Genomic DNA, 16070 nt, shown 5'->3' on the forward strand with positions numbered 1-16070 from the left:
CTTGTTCCTCCCAGGCTGTGGTGTGTCCTGGTGCCAGCTGGGAAGCTATGGTGGCTTCCTCCCTCGGCTGGCCAGATGTCAGACTGCCAGCTGCTGTTGCCACCATGAATTCGGTGTTCAGAGGAGGAGCAGAGGTTCTTCTTGGTGCTGAAGCTCTGCTGAGAAGGGGCATATCACGTGGGTGCTGGCAGGGCTCAGGCAGGGGATAGAGGGCAGAGCTCCCTGGTGCCTTCACTGCTAGAAGGCTACAAAACCTTTCTGCAAAAGTTTCCAAATGCAGAAAGTGTTAATCCTGCACTTGGACATGTCCAGATCTGTGCTGCCTGTCCCAGTCTGCCATCCTGGTGGGGGGGGGGGGGGACTGGGGAAGCCAGGACAGCGTTGCCTGGGGATGGGACATGGGGCTGGGAGCCAGCAGGGCTGCTGGGCTCTGAACGCTGGCTGTAAATCCAGTGGGGCGGGAGGTACGTGCTGGGGCGGGGGGAGCCGTTTCTGTGGAAGAACAATGCTGGCACGGGAACAAATGGGGAAAGTCTTCAGGAACAGACTGAGCCTGGGAACCAGGAGGTCTCTGGCTATCAGAGCTGGTGGTCCCAGGAGCCCCGTCTGGCACAGTGGGTCCAGACCAGGATAGATGGATGGATGCCGGCAGTGCCACACCACCAGGCACATCCTGGTATCTCTTGCAGAAGAACTGCCCAGTTCATGGTGGGTGCCCATACCGGGAGCTCCATGCTCCCCCACACCTGCCCTATGCATGGCATAGCCAGCCTGGCCGGCACCTCCCACTGCCAAGTGACCGGAGCTGGCAAGTCCCATAGGCCGTGGGCACTGCTAGGAGACTGGGGAAAACCCCAGCTGGGTGTGAGCTGCTAAAAACATGCATCCACTGGAGAGTCCCGTGGTGCTGGTGCTGGTGCAAGCAGGAGCAGCCCATGGCTGCTGTGGGTCTGGTGCCGAGCACAGGGACTCTGGGTGAACCTTGGGGACCAGCCAAGGGTCCCCAGGACCCTACTCACAGGGACCCAGTGGACAGATGTGTTGCAGGAGGGTGCTGAGCCTGAGACAAGGAAGTGAGACCTGCTTGGGGATGGAGCATGGTTGCTCAATGTGGAACTGGCAAGGGGTTGGGGCACCAAGGACCTGTGCTGCTGCTGCCTCCCCTTCCTAACTCATCCATGGCGTGGGAAGCTCAGCCTTGGGACCCCCATCAGCATTGGGTCCCGCAGGGGGCTCTGAGGGGTGCAGAGGACAGGCAGGAGGTGGCAGGGAGGCAGGAGGAGAAGGAGGGAGCCCTGCCTGGTGGTGGTAACCAGTCCCTCTGTTTTCCCAGGTGTCGGACGTGTTTTGCCTGGGGTGTGATGCTGTCAGCCAGGTGAGCAGGGCTACCCCAGCTCACTGCTCCTGCGGCCTCCCAGATCCCCACACTGAGGGTCTGGCTGGGGACAGGTATCATGGTATCAGTGAGCTGTGCCATGCCACGCCAAGCTGTGCTGTTCTGAGCTGTGCTGAGCCATGCCGAGCCATGCCGGGCCATACTTTGCTGTCCTGTGGTGCACCATGCTATGTTGAGCTGTGCCATGCCATTCTGTGCCAAACCATGCTGTGGCTTCAAGACCAGTGGCTCCAGCCAGGCTCAGCAGTGGGGACACCCCCTCTTTGAGTGGGTCTGTGGATGCTGCCATGTACGCAGTGACTCTCCCAGGACCATCTCCATAGTAGAGGGGGCATGAGCTATGTTCTGCTCCATCCTGTGTCCACCCTTCTGGCAGCTCCCCAAGCTTGGGAAGGGGCCCTGTGGGTTTGGACTGGGATCAGCATGCTCTCCAGGGGGTGCAGTGCATTGGGGTTGTCCCCCATCATCCCTCTGCCACACAGCCAGCCCCCACCCCGCATTAAAGTCCCCACCGGTGTCTCCCTGGCAGCGAGTGAGGTGGCAGGGCCAGCATGGGGCCATGCAGCCCAGCGGGCTCCCAGTGGAGCAGCGTCCTTGGCGGGGGCCCAACGGAGGGGAGGGGAGCGGGAGAAAGGCAGTGCTTGTTCCCAGGGCCTGGTCAGTGCAGAGGAAGCGGGTGGGTGGGCAGGAAGGCAGACCCGCCGCCGGGCCCTCCTCGGGGACAGGGACGGGCGCCGGGGCAGCCTGGGAGGGGCATGGATATGAGGTGAGTCCTGGCCTCCCCTTCCCCTGTGCGGTGTCTAAGCAGCAGCACTGGGACGTGCCAGCAGCACAGGGAACCCTGGGGGCCTGGTGAGCCAACATCTGGTTCTGACCCAGGTAGGAAAGTGGAAGCAGGGCTGGAGCCAGGGCGCCGGGTTTGGCTGGTGTGGCTGTTGAAGGGCTTGGAGGCGTGAGGGTGCTGGGAGGCTGGTTTTGGGTGGGTGCCGTGCCAAGGCACGACAGCTGTGGTGCCGGGTGGGCTGCGTCTCCCTGTCCCAAACAGCTGTCATGTGAGGGGATGTGGTGCCTGTCCCACCCCAAGGTTAACCCCCACATTCCCCATATCCCACTGTGAGCCGGCGCATCTTCCTGGCACTGGCAGCATGGCAGGGCCTGGGGAGGGACCTGGGGCTGAGCGGATGCCATGGCAGATGCGTGGTCACACCCATTTCCTGAACACATGGTGGGCAAGGGTCTGCCATGCTGGTGGGAAGGAGCTGCCATGAGTGGGGATGGAGAAGGGCCATGGCACCCCTGTGTGGTCTGCTCAGCCATGGGCCTAACATGGGGTGGGGAGTGCATGGTCCTGGCAGGGTGGCCCTCCCCAGCCCCAGGGCCAGTGGTGATGGTTAGCCCCAGTGTCACTGCCATGTCCTTGCAGCCCAGAGGAGAGTGCATGCCGCCATGCTCCTGATGCCTGCGTGGCCCCCCAGACCTCATGCTATTGGGGGGATTGGGTTGAGCCCCCCGCAGCCATGCCTCCGCCAGCCCCCGCAGCCGCCTAATCCGGAGCACATTGCCGGCCTTCCCGTTTCCTCCCGGGAAGCCCACGCAGCCCCTGTGATTGTTTTCAGCATGGTGTCCAGGATGCGGCCCCAAGCAGGAGGCTGGAACAGGGCTGGGAACGGCAGGGCCCCTATCACAGGCTCAGTGCAGGCTGGGGAGCTGGGGGATGCTGGCGTGCAGGGAACTGGCAGGATGCAGTGGGAAGCATATCCCTTTACACTTACCATGAGGCCTGCTGTAGGGATGGAGACCCCCAGCTTGTTCCCATGAGGGACATAGGATGGACTCTGCTTGTCCTGTCAGCTACAGCCCCTGGCAGGGAGCACCAGGATGCGGGACTATAGCCCTGCTTTGGTTTGCCCCAGGTCTCCCTCCATCCTCTTTACTCTGGGCTGCCCCATCACAATCCAAGCCAGTTCTGACAGCTCCTCCTTCCCTGAGCCCCCTAGCCACACCAAACCGGGGTGGTTGGGGCACCAGTGGTGCACAGGCGCGGTGAGACACAGGCAGAGCGTGCGCCATAGTCACTTCCAGAGCCAGTGTGAGGCCCAGGTGCAGGCACAGAGGCACTGGCAGCTCCCTCCCCTCCAACAGCCGGGGACTTTGCTCTTCAGCATCCATCTCACCGACAGTGCCAGCTCCCTCCACTGCAGCTCAGCGTCCCCGCAGCCTGTCCCACCACTGCGGTCGGTGTCTGGGCTTCCCAGGGCTGCAATATTCCATCAGCTGGGCACACCAAGGTCTGTCCTTCAACCTCCATCACCTTGAACATGCCCTTGCTCACAGCCAGGAGCTCCTGCTCAGCTGCCTGGCACGATACCTCCAGCCTCCCAATGGCAATGGTGTCTGCTTGTTTGAGCTGTGCCCTCCCTGGGAACCAGGCTGTGCTGCCTGGGGGCACAGGGAGAGAGACCTCTCTCACTTCTCTCACCACGATGGCGGTGGCTCAAGTGTCCCCAGCACATGGGTGTGTGATGTCCTCAGGCCTGGTGCGTGCACATCCATGGCACAAGTGACACAACCGCACTGTGGGAGCTGGGCCAGCCGGGCTCCTGTGGGGGCTGCGTGGTGCAGGCTCGGTATAGCGGGAGGGCATTTGGGAGTGGTTTTCCCTGTGTTCAGCCCTTCCCAACTGCGGGCTGTGGAGCAGCTCGTCCCTGTTTTCCCGGGCTCCGGTCGCTGCCCCTTTGCACGATAGCCCGCACCCACCGGCCTGGAGCCAGCGAGTAAGCGGAGGAAGTGACTCTGCCAGCGAGCCGGGGCGGCCGTGCCGAGCAGGAAGCGCCCGCTGCCGCCGCGGGGCCGCGGCCACCAGCGCAGGGAGGAGGCAGGCGCCTGCGCACGGGCGGGCGGCAGGCGGACGGGGGTCTGAGCGCCAGCCGGAGGGGATGCGCCATGGTAAGCGGCACATCGCCTGCCGTGCGCGCCTGGGGAGGGGGCTCCTGCGGCAGCGGCAACGCGGATCTGGGAGACCTGGGGAGCAAAGCCACCTCTATCACCTGATCCCCCCAACCCAAGCTCCTGCCCCACAACTCGGCATCCGCTTTCCGGTGTCCTTGGGGCAGGGGACGGTGGGCAGCATGGCGGGCACCCCAGCTCACGCCAGGCCTGGCTGGCTGCTCAGCATTTGCTCCCTGGCAGCCTGCCACCATATGGTGCATCCTGGGACATGTAGTTTGCTGGGGACGGGCAGGAGGGTTCCTGCAGCCGGCTCCCTTCTGTGCCACCCCGGCACTGTGCTCCCACGCCATAGCCCCCAGCACCCTCCTGTGCCACTGGGAGGGCTCGGTCAGAGTAGGAGCGGGCAGCAGTGCAGGGAAGATGCCGGTGGGCTGCTTGTCCCCATTTCCTGCCATTGCTGTTGCAGTGGTGGGGGGCCCTGCTCCAGCCCAGGCAGGGAACAGACAGGGCTTGCCTGTCCTTCCCATGCAAGTCAGTGTGCCTTGGCCAGGCAGGGCCTGGCACAGTCAGGCTAGGAGCAAACCTGTAGCCTCTCCTTCCATCACTGGCAGCCTGTGAAGTTCCTGATGCTTCCAGCTTCTTGCAAAGCCCCTGCTGTGCGTCCGGGGGGGCAAGGATGGGAAGGCAAGCGAAAGGCTTGGGAAAGAGGACCAGGTGTCACCTCCTCAGCTCCTGGCCCCAGTGGCAGTGGCAGCACCTTGCGGGTGTCTTGTCTGTTTGCGGGGTTGAGTCTGTGGTGGGCACCCCACACCCATGAGCAGTGTATGGAGCGATCTCCAGAGAGGCTGGTTTCTGAACAGCTCCACTGTGCCATGCTGGCAGGGGCTGAGCCTCAGGGACAGGACCCCCCATGCCTTGTCATTAAATGAGCCAGCACCTCTGTGTGCACACAGGAGGAGACTGAGTGCTCTCCAGTGCTGTGGCAGTGGGGATGACCAGGGTCTGGTTGAGCAGCACAGGCAGAGCCCACCCTGCCATGGCTGCACCGTGCCTTGCTGTTGCAGTGACGCAGCAGCACTTTCACTCTCCTTTGCCACGAAAACCGCTGAGCTGAGCTGCTCCTCTCGCTCTCACTTTGCTCCTGCTGTGCTGTGCTGTGCCGTGCCATGCATTGCTGTGCCATGCATGGGGCTGGTGGTATAGCAGGGGACCAGTGATGCCATTCCCAGCTCCACAGCCTTGATAACGTGCTCAGCACTGCTGTCTGCATTCACATTGTTGCTGTCTGTCTTGCGGGCACACGCACACATGCTGGTGAGCGCTGGCACAGACAGTCCTCCCCCGTGTCTCACACTCGCGCACACTCGCCACTCTGTTGCTGCATTTGTGAGCCAGGGCCAGCTGCATGTTTCCTGTGGGTGCTGGCACTGCCTTGTCACACATGCACACCTCCTGCGGGTGTTGGTGTTGCCCATCTGACACATGCGTGTGCTCTGGCTGTGCCTGTCACACTCCTTCCCACTCTCAGGCTCACTATAGGCCACGTCTGCATATGGTGGTGTCATGGGGCCTGGCTCTGCCTGTTACACACGCAGATGTCGCGCACCATGTCTGCCTGTTGCGTACACACACACGTAGCAACACCCACGAGCACCCGTCATGGGCTGTCCCTGCTGTGGTTATCACACACCCTGTCCCTTCCTGTTACATGCAGACGCATGTCATGCATCCTGTCATGCAGCCCCTGGATCCACCTGTCTTGCACATACGCACACATGCACCAGCCATTCCATGTTCCTGCTGCTGATCCCACAGGAGTGACGGGTCCCAACACTGGCCCCACACCACAGTGCTTCAGCACAGGCGAGCCAGGCAGGACAGGCAGTTCCAGTGTCCCCCTTATGCTGGGGATGTCCTCACCGACAGGGGGGCTGGGACAGCTGGGTGACATCCCAGCATGCCCTTGTCTTGAGAGTACCATGGCACCATGTCCTGATCCAAGGGTGTCATGGCCGTGTATCATGCACCAGTGAGTTTTGTGCCATTGTGTCCTGGCCCTGAGGGTTCCATGGCCTCTTGTCCTGGTCCTGAAGGTGCCATGGCATTGTGTCCTGGTTCTCACAGTGTCACCTCCCTTTGTCTTGGTCCTGAGGGTGACATGAAGTTGTGTCTTGGTCCTAAGGGCATTGTGGTGTTGTGTCCAGGTCCTCATGGTGTCATTTCCTGTGTCTTGGTCCTAAGGATGCCATGGTGTTGTATTCAGGTCTTCATGGTGTCACCTCCATTTGTCTTGGTCCTGAGGGTGACATGACATTGTGTCCTGATCCTAAGAGCATCATGACAGTATGTCTAAGTCCTGAAGGTATCATGGCAGTGTATCCAGGTCCTGCCATGGCTCCATGTCCTGATCCTCATAGTGTCACCTGCATTTGTCTTGGTCCTGAGGGTGACATGGCATTATGTTGTAGTCCTGAAGGTATCACAGTAGCGTATCCAGGTCCTTGTGGCGTCATGTCCTTGTGTCTTGGTCCTGAGGGTGTCATGGTGTTGTTTCCTGGGTGTTCATTGCAACATGACCTGCTCCTCAGGATGTTATGGCAATGAGTCCTGGTCCTGAGTGTTCCATGGAGGTGTGTCTTGGTCCTGAGGATGTCTTGACCACTTGTTCTGGACCTAAAGGTGCCATGCATTGTGTCATGGTCCTGAGGATGCCATGGACTTTTCGTTCTGGTCCTGTGAGTGTCATGGCTGCATTGCCTAGTCCTCACGGTGTCACATTGGTCCTTGGGGCATCATGGCAGTTTGTCCTGGTCCTGAAGGTGTCCCAGCATTGTGTCCATGTCTTCTTGGTGTCACATCCTTATGTCTTGGTCCTGAGGATGCTGTGGATGTGTCTTCTCTTTCCTGAGGGTAATATGACATTGTGTACTGGTGCAGAGGATGTCATGGGAGTATGTTCTATTCCTTAGGGTGTCATGGCAGCATGTAGTTGTTCTGAAGTTGCACATGACAGTGTATCCGGGTCCTCATAATGTCATATACTTATGTTTTGGTTCTGAGGATGCCATGGATGTGTGTCCTTTTCCAGAGGGTATCATGACATTGTGTCCTGGTGCAAAGGATGTAATGGCAGCATGTCCCGGTCCTAAAGATCCCATGACAGATTAACCAGGTCCTCATGGTGTCACCTACTTCTGTCTTGGTCCTGTGGGTATAATATCCCTCTGTCTAGGCCCTGAGGATGCCATGTCATTGTGTCATGGTCTTGAGGGGGTTAATGTAACATAACCTGCTTCTGAGGGTGCCATGGAAGTTTGTCACTGTCCTGAGATTGCCATGGTAGAATGTTGTGGTCCTGAAGTTGCCATGGTATTTTATCCTGCTCCTGAGGATGCCATGGCAGTGTGTCCTCGCCTTCAGGGTGCCACATAGAATCATAGAATAGTTAGGGTTGGAAAGGACCTTAAGATCATCTAGTTCCAACCCCCCTGCCATGGGCAGAGACACCTCACACTAAACCATGTCAGCCAAGGCTTCGTCCAGCCTGGCCTTGAACACTGCCAGGGATGGAGCATTCACAACTTCCCTGGGCAACCCATTCATCTGTGTGTCCTGGTCCTCAGCATGTCACATCTGTGTGTACTGGTCCTGCCCATGAAATTGTCATGGCATTGCATCCTTCTGAAGGTGCCACTGCAATATATTTTGCTCCTCAAGGTGTCGTTTTCATGAGTCATTATTCTGAGGTTTTCATGGCACTGTGTCCTAGCCCTGAGAGTGTCATGGCATTATTTTCCTTTTCATATGGATGTTGGTGCTGTGTGTCCTTGTTCTGAGAACACCATGACAGCATGTCCAGCTCCTGAGGGTTTCAAGGCATTGTGTTCTGCTCCTGAGGATGACTTGCTAATGTGTTCCAGTCCTGTGGGTGTCATGGCTGTGTACGTTGTGCCTGAGGGTACAGTGGCTGTGTGTCCAGGTCCTGAGGAGGCCGTGGCACATACAGGACAACCAAGCGACCAGGCCCAGTCAGCATGGGTTTATGAAAGTCAAGTCCTGCTTGACTAACCTGATCTCCTATGACAAGGTGACCACTCAGTGGATGACGGAAAGGCTGTGGATGTTGTCTACCTGGACTTCAGTAAAGCCTTTGACACTGTTTTCCACAGCCTTCTCCTGGAGAAACTGGCTGCTCATGGCTTGGATGGGTGTGCTCTTCTCTGGGTAAAAAACTGGCTGGATGGCTGGACCAGCAAGGGCTGGACCCTCTTCACTCAAGAGTTGTGGTGAAAGGAGTTAAACCCAGTTGGTGACTAGTCATAAGTGGTGTTCCTCAGGGCTCAGCGTTGGGGCCAGTTCTGTTTAATGTCTTTATCAATGGTCTGGACAAGGGGATCAAGTGCACCCTCAGTAAGTTTCCCAAAGATACCAAGTTTGCTGAGAGTGTTGATCAACTGAAGGATAGGAAGGCTCTGCAGAGGGATCTGGACAGGTTGATTGATGAGCTGTGGCCAGTGGCGTGGATTCAACAAGGCTCAGTGCTGGGTCCTGTGTTTGGGCCACAACAACCCCATGGAACATTACAGGCTTGGGGAAGAGTGGCTGGAAAGCTGCTCAGCGGAAAAGAACCTGGGGGTGCTGACTGGCAGCTGCTGAACATGAGCTGCTTGTGCCCAGGCAGCCAAGTTGGCCAATGGCTTCCTGGCCTGTATCAGCAAATAGTGTGGCAGCAGGGCCAGGGCAGTGATCATACCCCTGTACTCAGCACTGGTGAGGCTGCACCTCAAATCCTGTATTCAGTTCTGGGCCCCTCACTACAAGAAAGACATTGAGGTGCTGGAGCAGGTCCAGAGAAGGGCAATGGAGCTGGTGCAGGGCCTGAAGCACAAGTGCAATGAGGAACAGCTGAAGGACCTGGGGGTGTTTGGTTCAGAGAAGAGAAGGCTTGGAGGCCCTTATCACTCTCTACAACTGCCTGAAAGGAGGTTGTAGTGAGGTGGGGGTCAGGCTGTTCTCCCAGGTAACAAATGATAGGACAAGAGGTAACACCCTCAAGTTGTGCTAGGGGAGGTTTAGATTGGATATGAGGAGAAATTTCTTCCCCAAAAGGGTTGTCAAGCACTGGAACAGGCTGCCCAGGGCTGTGGTGGAATCACCATCCCTGGAGGTATTTAAAAGATGTGTAGATGTAGTGCTGAGGAACATGATTTAGTGGTGGACTTGACAGTGCTGGGTCAATGATCTTAAAGCTCTTTTCCAGCCTAAATGATTCTATGATAATATGACGCCATGCCATTTTTTGCAGGTGTTATAGCAGTGTGTCTTCATCATGAGGGTGTCATGCAATTGTGTTCTTGTCCTGACAGTGTCATGTCCATGTGTTCTGGTCTTGAGGATGTCATGGCAGCATGTCCTGATCCTGAGAATGCCATGTCACTGTGTCGTGGTCCTGAGGGTGTCATATCCTTGTGTCCTCAACCTGAGGGTGTCATGCTGTTGTGTCCCCTGTTTCTGGGGTGACCTTACTGCAGCCTTTCAATATATAGAGGGGACTTGTTAGAAAGATGGAGAAAGGCTTTGCACCCCAGCCTGTAGTGGCAGGAAAAGGGGCAATAGTTTTAAACTGAATGAGGGTAGTGTTGGGTTGGACATGTGGAGAAAATGTTTTACAATGAGGGTGGTGAGACATTGGCACAGGGTGCCCTCTCTGGGCTGTGGCTGCCCATCCCTGGCAGTGTTCAAGGCCAGGTTGGATGGGGCTTGGAGAAATCTGGTCCAGTGGAAGATGTCCCTGCCCATGGCAGGGGGCTTGGAACTAAATGAGCTTTAAGATCCTTTCCATTTTGTGATATCATGCTTCTCTGATGTCCATGTGTCCAGGTCCTGAGGATGCCATGAAGTGTGTCTTGGTCCTGAAGGTGCTGTGGCAGTGTGTCCTTCTCATGTGTGTATCATGATTTTGTGACTTAGTCCCAAGGGTGTCACATCCATGTGTCCAGCTCCTGTGAGTGTCATGTCATAGAATCCTAGAATGGCTTGGGTTAGAAGGGACCTTAAAGATCACTTAGTGCAACCCCCCTGCCATAGGCAGGGACACCTTCCGCTAGCCCAGGTTGCTCCAAGCCCCACCCAACCTGGCCTTGAACACTGCCAGGGATGGGGCAACCACAGCTTCTCTGAGCAGCCTGTGCCAGTGTCTCTCTACCCTCAGTGTAAACAATTTCTTCTCATATCCAACCCCAGCCTACCCTTTTTCAGTTCAAAACCATCACCCCTAATCCTGTCACTACAGGCCCCACTAAAAGTCTGTCCACATTTTATAAGTCCTCTTTAAGTATGGAAAGGACTATGTCATTGGTTAGTTCGGGACAGCTCCTGGTTGCATGGCATGGCGTGATGTCCTGTTCCTGAAGGCATCATGGTTGCCTGTCTCATTCCTGAGGGTGCTTTGGTTGTGTGCCCTGGTCCTGAGGAGCCAGGACATGGCTCCATGTCCTGTTTTTGCAGGTGTCAAGGCAATGTGTCCTTGTCCTAAAGGTGCTGTGGCTGTATGTCCTTATCATGAGGGTGCCATGCCGTTGTGTCCTAGCTATGAGTGTGTCATGGCAGTGTGTCCTGGTCCTGCGGGTGCCTTGATATGGTGTCCAGGTCCTGAGAGTCCTGTGGTAGTATTTCCTGATCCTAAAGGTTTTGTGGCACCTTGTCCTAGTCCTGAGACTGTCATGGCTATGTGCTCTTGTCCTGAGGGTGTTAATAAATCATGTCCTGGACCTGAGGGTGTCATTGCAACATGATCTGCTCCTGAGGGCACCATGGCAGCAGTCCTGGGGGTACCACTGCACTATGTTCTGGTCCTGAGGGTGTCATGGCACCATGTCCTGGTCCTGAGGGTGCCTTGGCCATTTGGCCTGGTCCTGAGGGTGTCACTGTTTTGTATCCTGGACCTGAAGGTGCCGTGGCAGTGTGTCCTGGTTCTGAGGGTGTCATGGCAGTGTATCCTGGTACTGATGATGCCACATCCATGTGTCTTCATCCTGAGGGTGCTGTAGCATTGTGTTCTGGTCCTGAATATGTCATGGTCATGTCTCACTGCAGCATGTCCTAATCTGGAGGTTGTTGTGGCAGTGTCTCCTGGTCCTGAGGGTGCCACAGCGGTGTGTCCTAGTGCTGAAAGCATCGCAGCCATGTGTCTTGGTCCTGAGGGTGTCATGGCAGCATCTCCAGTGTCCTCAGCGTGTGATGACCATGTGTCCTGGTCCTGAGGGTGACATGGCAGCATGTTCTGGTCCTTTTGTCCCATGGCAGCGTATCCTGGTCCTGACAGTGCCATGGCAGACTGTCCTTATCCTGAGGGTCTCACAACAGCGTGTCCTGTTCTGAGTGATTTCACATTCACATATCCTGGCTCTTTGGGTGCCGTGGCCTTGTGTGGTGATCCTCATGGTGTCCATGACCTGAGGGTTCCATGGCCACATGTCCTGATCCTGAGGGTGGCATTGTAGGCCTGTCCCACCCTGGGACACATTGCCAGCCCCTCAGGCAGCAGCAGCCTGGCATGCCTGAGGTGCAGGAGGTAGAACTTGGTCTTTTTGGCATAATGTGCTTTTGGCCCCCACTGTCACTGGAGATGAATCTCTGGGACAGTGTTCTGATGGAGAAGTCATGTCTCTAGGCTGTGGTCCCAGAGATACCCTTTGTGCTGTGAGGTCTGCAGTGGGGAAGTAGGGTCAGGACAGGAGGATGAGGACAGAGAGAGGTTCCAAATGGGGCTCTCCACTCCAAAGTGGTGCAAGGGCTCCTGCCATGGGATTTGGTGATGGTGGCATGAGGGCTTGGGGCATGGGGCAGAAGTGCAAGCAGGTCCATGTCCCCCTCTGCCAACACCCATTGCAGCTCCTTTCCCTCTCCTCCACAGGTGGAAAGCAGTGACACCCCCAAAGACACCGCAGCCGTCCCAAAGTGCCCCCCGCCCTGCCCAGAAGCTAGCCCTGCCGAGCCGCTGCCCAACGGGGACGTGGAGGGGGACAGTGCCCAGTGGAAGGGTGCGGAGGAGAGCAGCACGAGCCCCAAGGGTGGGCGCCCTGAGGAGGACGAGACGGAGAGCCTGCCAGACGGCGAGACGGGCCGGGCGCTGGAGAACGGCCGCTGCACCCCCAAGGAGGGCCTGGACGCCCCAGCCGATGAGGGTGAGCTGGCCCCTTCCGACCCCCAGAAGAAACGCGGGAGGAGGAAACTCCTGGAGGCCACAGAGAAAAGTAAGACCTTAGCATTGAGGGTTCCCCATTGCGGGGCTGTGGCTCTGCCTGCCGTCCCACTGACGCCTGCTGCACCCTCTGGGGACCCCAAGCATGCCATCACCGGGAGGGGTCCAGGCTGCAGTGGCTCCTGGGCTGGGGAGCGCTGCCAGAGGAGGAGGAAGGGCTGAGCCCCTCTGTGCCACATGGAATTTTGGGTGGGGGCAGCAAATCAGAACAGGGGGCTGCCCTTGCATGCTCATCCTGTCACACCACCCTTCCCACCAGGCTCTGCTCCCACCAGCAGGAGTAGGGTGGGCAGGAGGGGAGGTCGGTCCTTGCCTTGCCATGGAGCTGGTGAGGGTGCCCCTGCCCGCATGCAAGCCTGCTCTGGAGTGTGCCAATCAGTGCAAGTGCTTGTACTGCTTTGCATGGCAGCCCTGCATGTGCTGGGCAGAGTGGGAGGCGCGTGCATGGTGTGGTGCTGCGGCCATGCTGCTCTGGTGCCGTGGTGCTGGTGCCAGTGCTGCTGCCAGTGCTGCTCCAGGTAGCAGCTCAGCAAAGGCCCTGGTGGGTCTCAGCATGAGCCAGCAGCGGGTTCTTGTGCAATGAAGGCAAATGGGTTGCATTAGGAGTGTTGCCCTCTGGTTAAGGAAACCACTGGGGAGCGCTGGGCCAAGTGCTGGGCTCCCCAGTGCAAGAGGGACATGGGCAGACTGAAGAAAGTCCAGCAAAAGGCAGCCAAGGTGCTGGAGGGACTGGAGCATCTCTGCTGTGAGGAAAGGCTGTGGGAGCCGGGATGGCTCAGCCTGGAGCAGAGCAGGCTCTGGGGGATGGAATCCATGTCTGTAAATATCTGCAGGGAGGGGATGAGTATATATATGTGTGTGTCATTTATGTGTGTCTGGCATGCTGCCTGCCGGGGCCCATGGGGACCTTGCTTCCTGGGGCTTTGCGGTGTCTGTTGCTGGCTCCCAGCCCTAGCAGAGCTGCTGCTCACCTTCCCTGGCCATGGCTGCTCACAGGCAGGAATGGCTGCAGAGAGCGAAGCCAGAAAGGGATGCCTGGCTCCAGTGCAGGGCATGGGGGAGCCCAGCACTGACCCTGGCTGCCCTTCAGGCACATGCTGGCCTGTGGCCCTGCTGCCACCATCCCTCTTGGCCAGGAGGTGCCAAGCAGTGGGACAGGGCAGCTTGGACCAGCTATGAGCCATGAGGCACTGGCCCAGGTTGCCCAGAGAAGCTGTGGCTGCCCCATCCCTGGCAGTGTTCAAGGCCAGGTTGGTCAGGGCTTGGAGCAACCTGGTCTAGTGGAAGGTGTCCCTGCCTGTGGCAGGGGGTTGGAACTGGATGAGCTTTAAGGCTCCTTCTAACCCAAACCAGTCTGTGATTATCTGAGCTGGGATGGGGACCATGCTGTCCCCACAGCAGAGGATGGACAGAGAGCTGGAGACCGGAGCTGGGGTGTCACAGCACTGTCACCACAGAGTACTGTGGAGAAGGAACAGGGTGGGAGCAACAAGCACCAGGCTCTGGCTCTTGGGGGTTTCTTAACCCAGCTCAGCACAGAGACCTCCTGCCGGCCATGCTGAAGGAGGGATGGAGACACTGCAAGGAGGGGCTGGCTGAAGGCGGGTGAGGCAGGGCTGGGGATGGAGACGAGTGATGCAGATGCTGCTGCAGTCACGAGGCACTGAGCAGGCAGCTGAGGGAGTGGAGAAGCCATAGCTGGCAGCATAGTACAGGCAGCTGGGGGGAGCTTCTTGTGCTGGGCATGCCGCAGTCAGGCATGGGTTGTGGTGCAGCCCCGGCACCATGCTGACCGCAGCAGCTGAAGGGAGCGAGACCAGACAGGCTGAGACCCTGATGTGGGGACCATTGTGGAATGGATGGAGACAGCACCATGGGTACCCTGCTGCCAGCTCCCAAGCGTAACAAAGCTCTGGATGTAGAGATCAGCAGCAGCAAGTACCAGTGGGAATATAAGCACAGTGCTGTGAGCATAGTGCATGAGCATGGGTACCATGACTGTGGGTGCTGTGAGCAGGTCAGGCTTCGCCTTCCAGCCTTGGGCTAGTGTTCAGCTCTTTCTCTTCAGCATTACAGAGCCCATCCTCCTGTGACATGATCTGCCCATGGGGCCCTTGTGCATAGTGCTCATCCTCCTGCTCTTCTCACCTTGCAGGCAGAACAGCAGCTGCCTGCATTCCTGCCAGGCAGGCTCTTTCCAATCATCTGGAGGCTCTTCCCTGTCCTCCTCTCTTCTCCAGTGCTTTCCTGCAAACACAACCAGTGTCTGCAGCCATGCACTGCCTGCCCTGGAGCTGCCCAAGGCTCCTTCACTGGGCATGGTGCAAGTGCCCTCGTGATGGTGTCGAAGCAATACCAGTGATACCCAGAGACTGACTGGGGGAGGCATAACAGCTTCTGGGAGCTCGCTTCCTTCCCTAGAATCCATTTCCAGCACTTCACCATGTCTTTGCATCGTCACCTTGGTGGCTTCTGCCTGATCCTGTCTGCTTCTTGGGCCTTCAGGTCCACTGCCTTGTGCCTGGCTGGCCCAAGTGCTCTCCCAAGCACCCTTCTCCATCTCATCCTGCACTCCTGCATCCATTGCTAGTTCCTCCTCCATGCACACTGGTTTTTCACTTCTTGCTGCCCCTCTGACCCAGCAGGGGCCTGAGGATCTTCCAGCACTGCCCAAGCCAACTTACCAGCTGCTCCATCAGCTCTGCACCCCTTTGCTGTCCCCTTGTCCCTTGCCTGCTGAAATACCCAGTGAGGGAAGGTCTTGTGCAGGATCCTGCCATTGGCTGGTAATTCTCCATCCTGGCCCATCAACACAGCAGATTGCACAGGGCATGGTGCTGCTGCAGGGCACTGGGATGGGCAAGAGCCAAGGCCAGCAGTCTGTGCCTCAGTTTCCCTACCTGAGATCCCCATGCCTGTGGATAGGACCAGGAGGACATATTGCCTGGGCACCCCCAGGACATGTGCACACTCCTAACCCCAGCACAGAGGCAGAAAATTTCTGTTCCCTAGTGTCCCTTGCTGTCCCCTGGCACTCAGAGCAGGGCTCTTGACGGCTCTCCTGCTCGGGCCATGCTGCTTCTGGGGGGACACCGGCTGCTGCAGAGGGGTTGGGTCCCCATTTGCCAGCTGGAAGGGACTATGTGAGTGTCACACAGGGCTGGGTGGGCAGCCGGGGGAGTTGCAGCCTGACAATCTAGGGACATCACACCCTGCAACAGAGTGCATGAGTGCCTGTTCAGCAGGTGAGGGGCCACCAGGCGTCTGGCCGAGGTCCTCCCCTGCAGCCCAGCTCCATCAGGGTAGCTGGTGCCCAGCAGCCCGGTGAAGCACAGAGGTGCCCTCCCTGGTGCAGGGACCCAGCATTGCCCACAGTGAGACATGGGAAGGTGGGTGCACCCCACGCTCTGGCTCAGCAGCTCAGGGTGCTTGGAGGTTTGTAACCCCAGAAACGGTCGGGTT

General features: G+C 58.0%; 1 protein-coding gene across 4 annotated transcripts in view; it reads left to right on the plus strand.

The window, feature by feature from the left end:
• DNMT3A (DNA methyltransferase 3 alpha) overlaps positions 1-16070 on the plus strand; it is a 47489-nt gene that overhangs the window by 12172 nt on the left and 19247 nt on the right. For 2 of the 4 annotated variants that reach the window (XM_080616218.1, XM_080616216.1), the window contains exons 4-5: positions 1334-1375; positions 12261-12600. In XM_080616218.1, coding sequence (XP_080472344.1) covers positions 1334-1375; positions 12261-12600 — 382 coding nt within the window. The remainder of the gene's footprint in view (positions 1-1333; positions 1376-12260; positions 12601-16070) is intronic. The other 2 variants (XM_080616217.1, XM_080616219.1) reach the window with 2 other exon arrangements.

This window comes from Psittacula echo (assembly GCF_963264785.1).
Source record: "Psittacula echo genome assembly, chromosome: 4".
NCBI lineage: Eukaryota > Metazoa > Chordata > Aves > Psittaciformes > Psittacidae > Psittacula > Psittacula echo.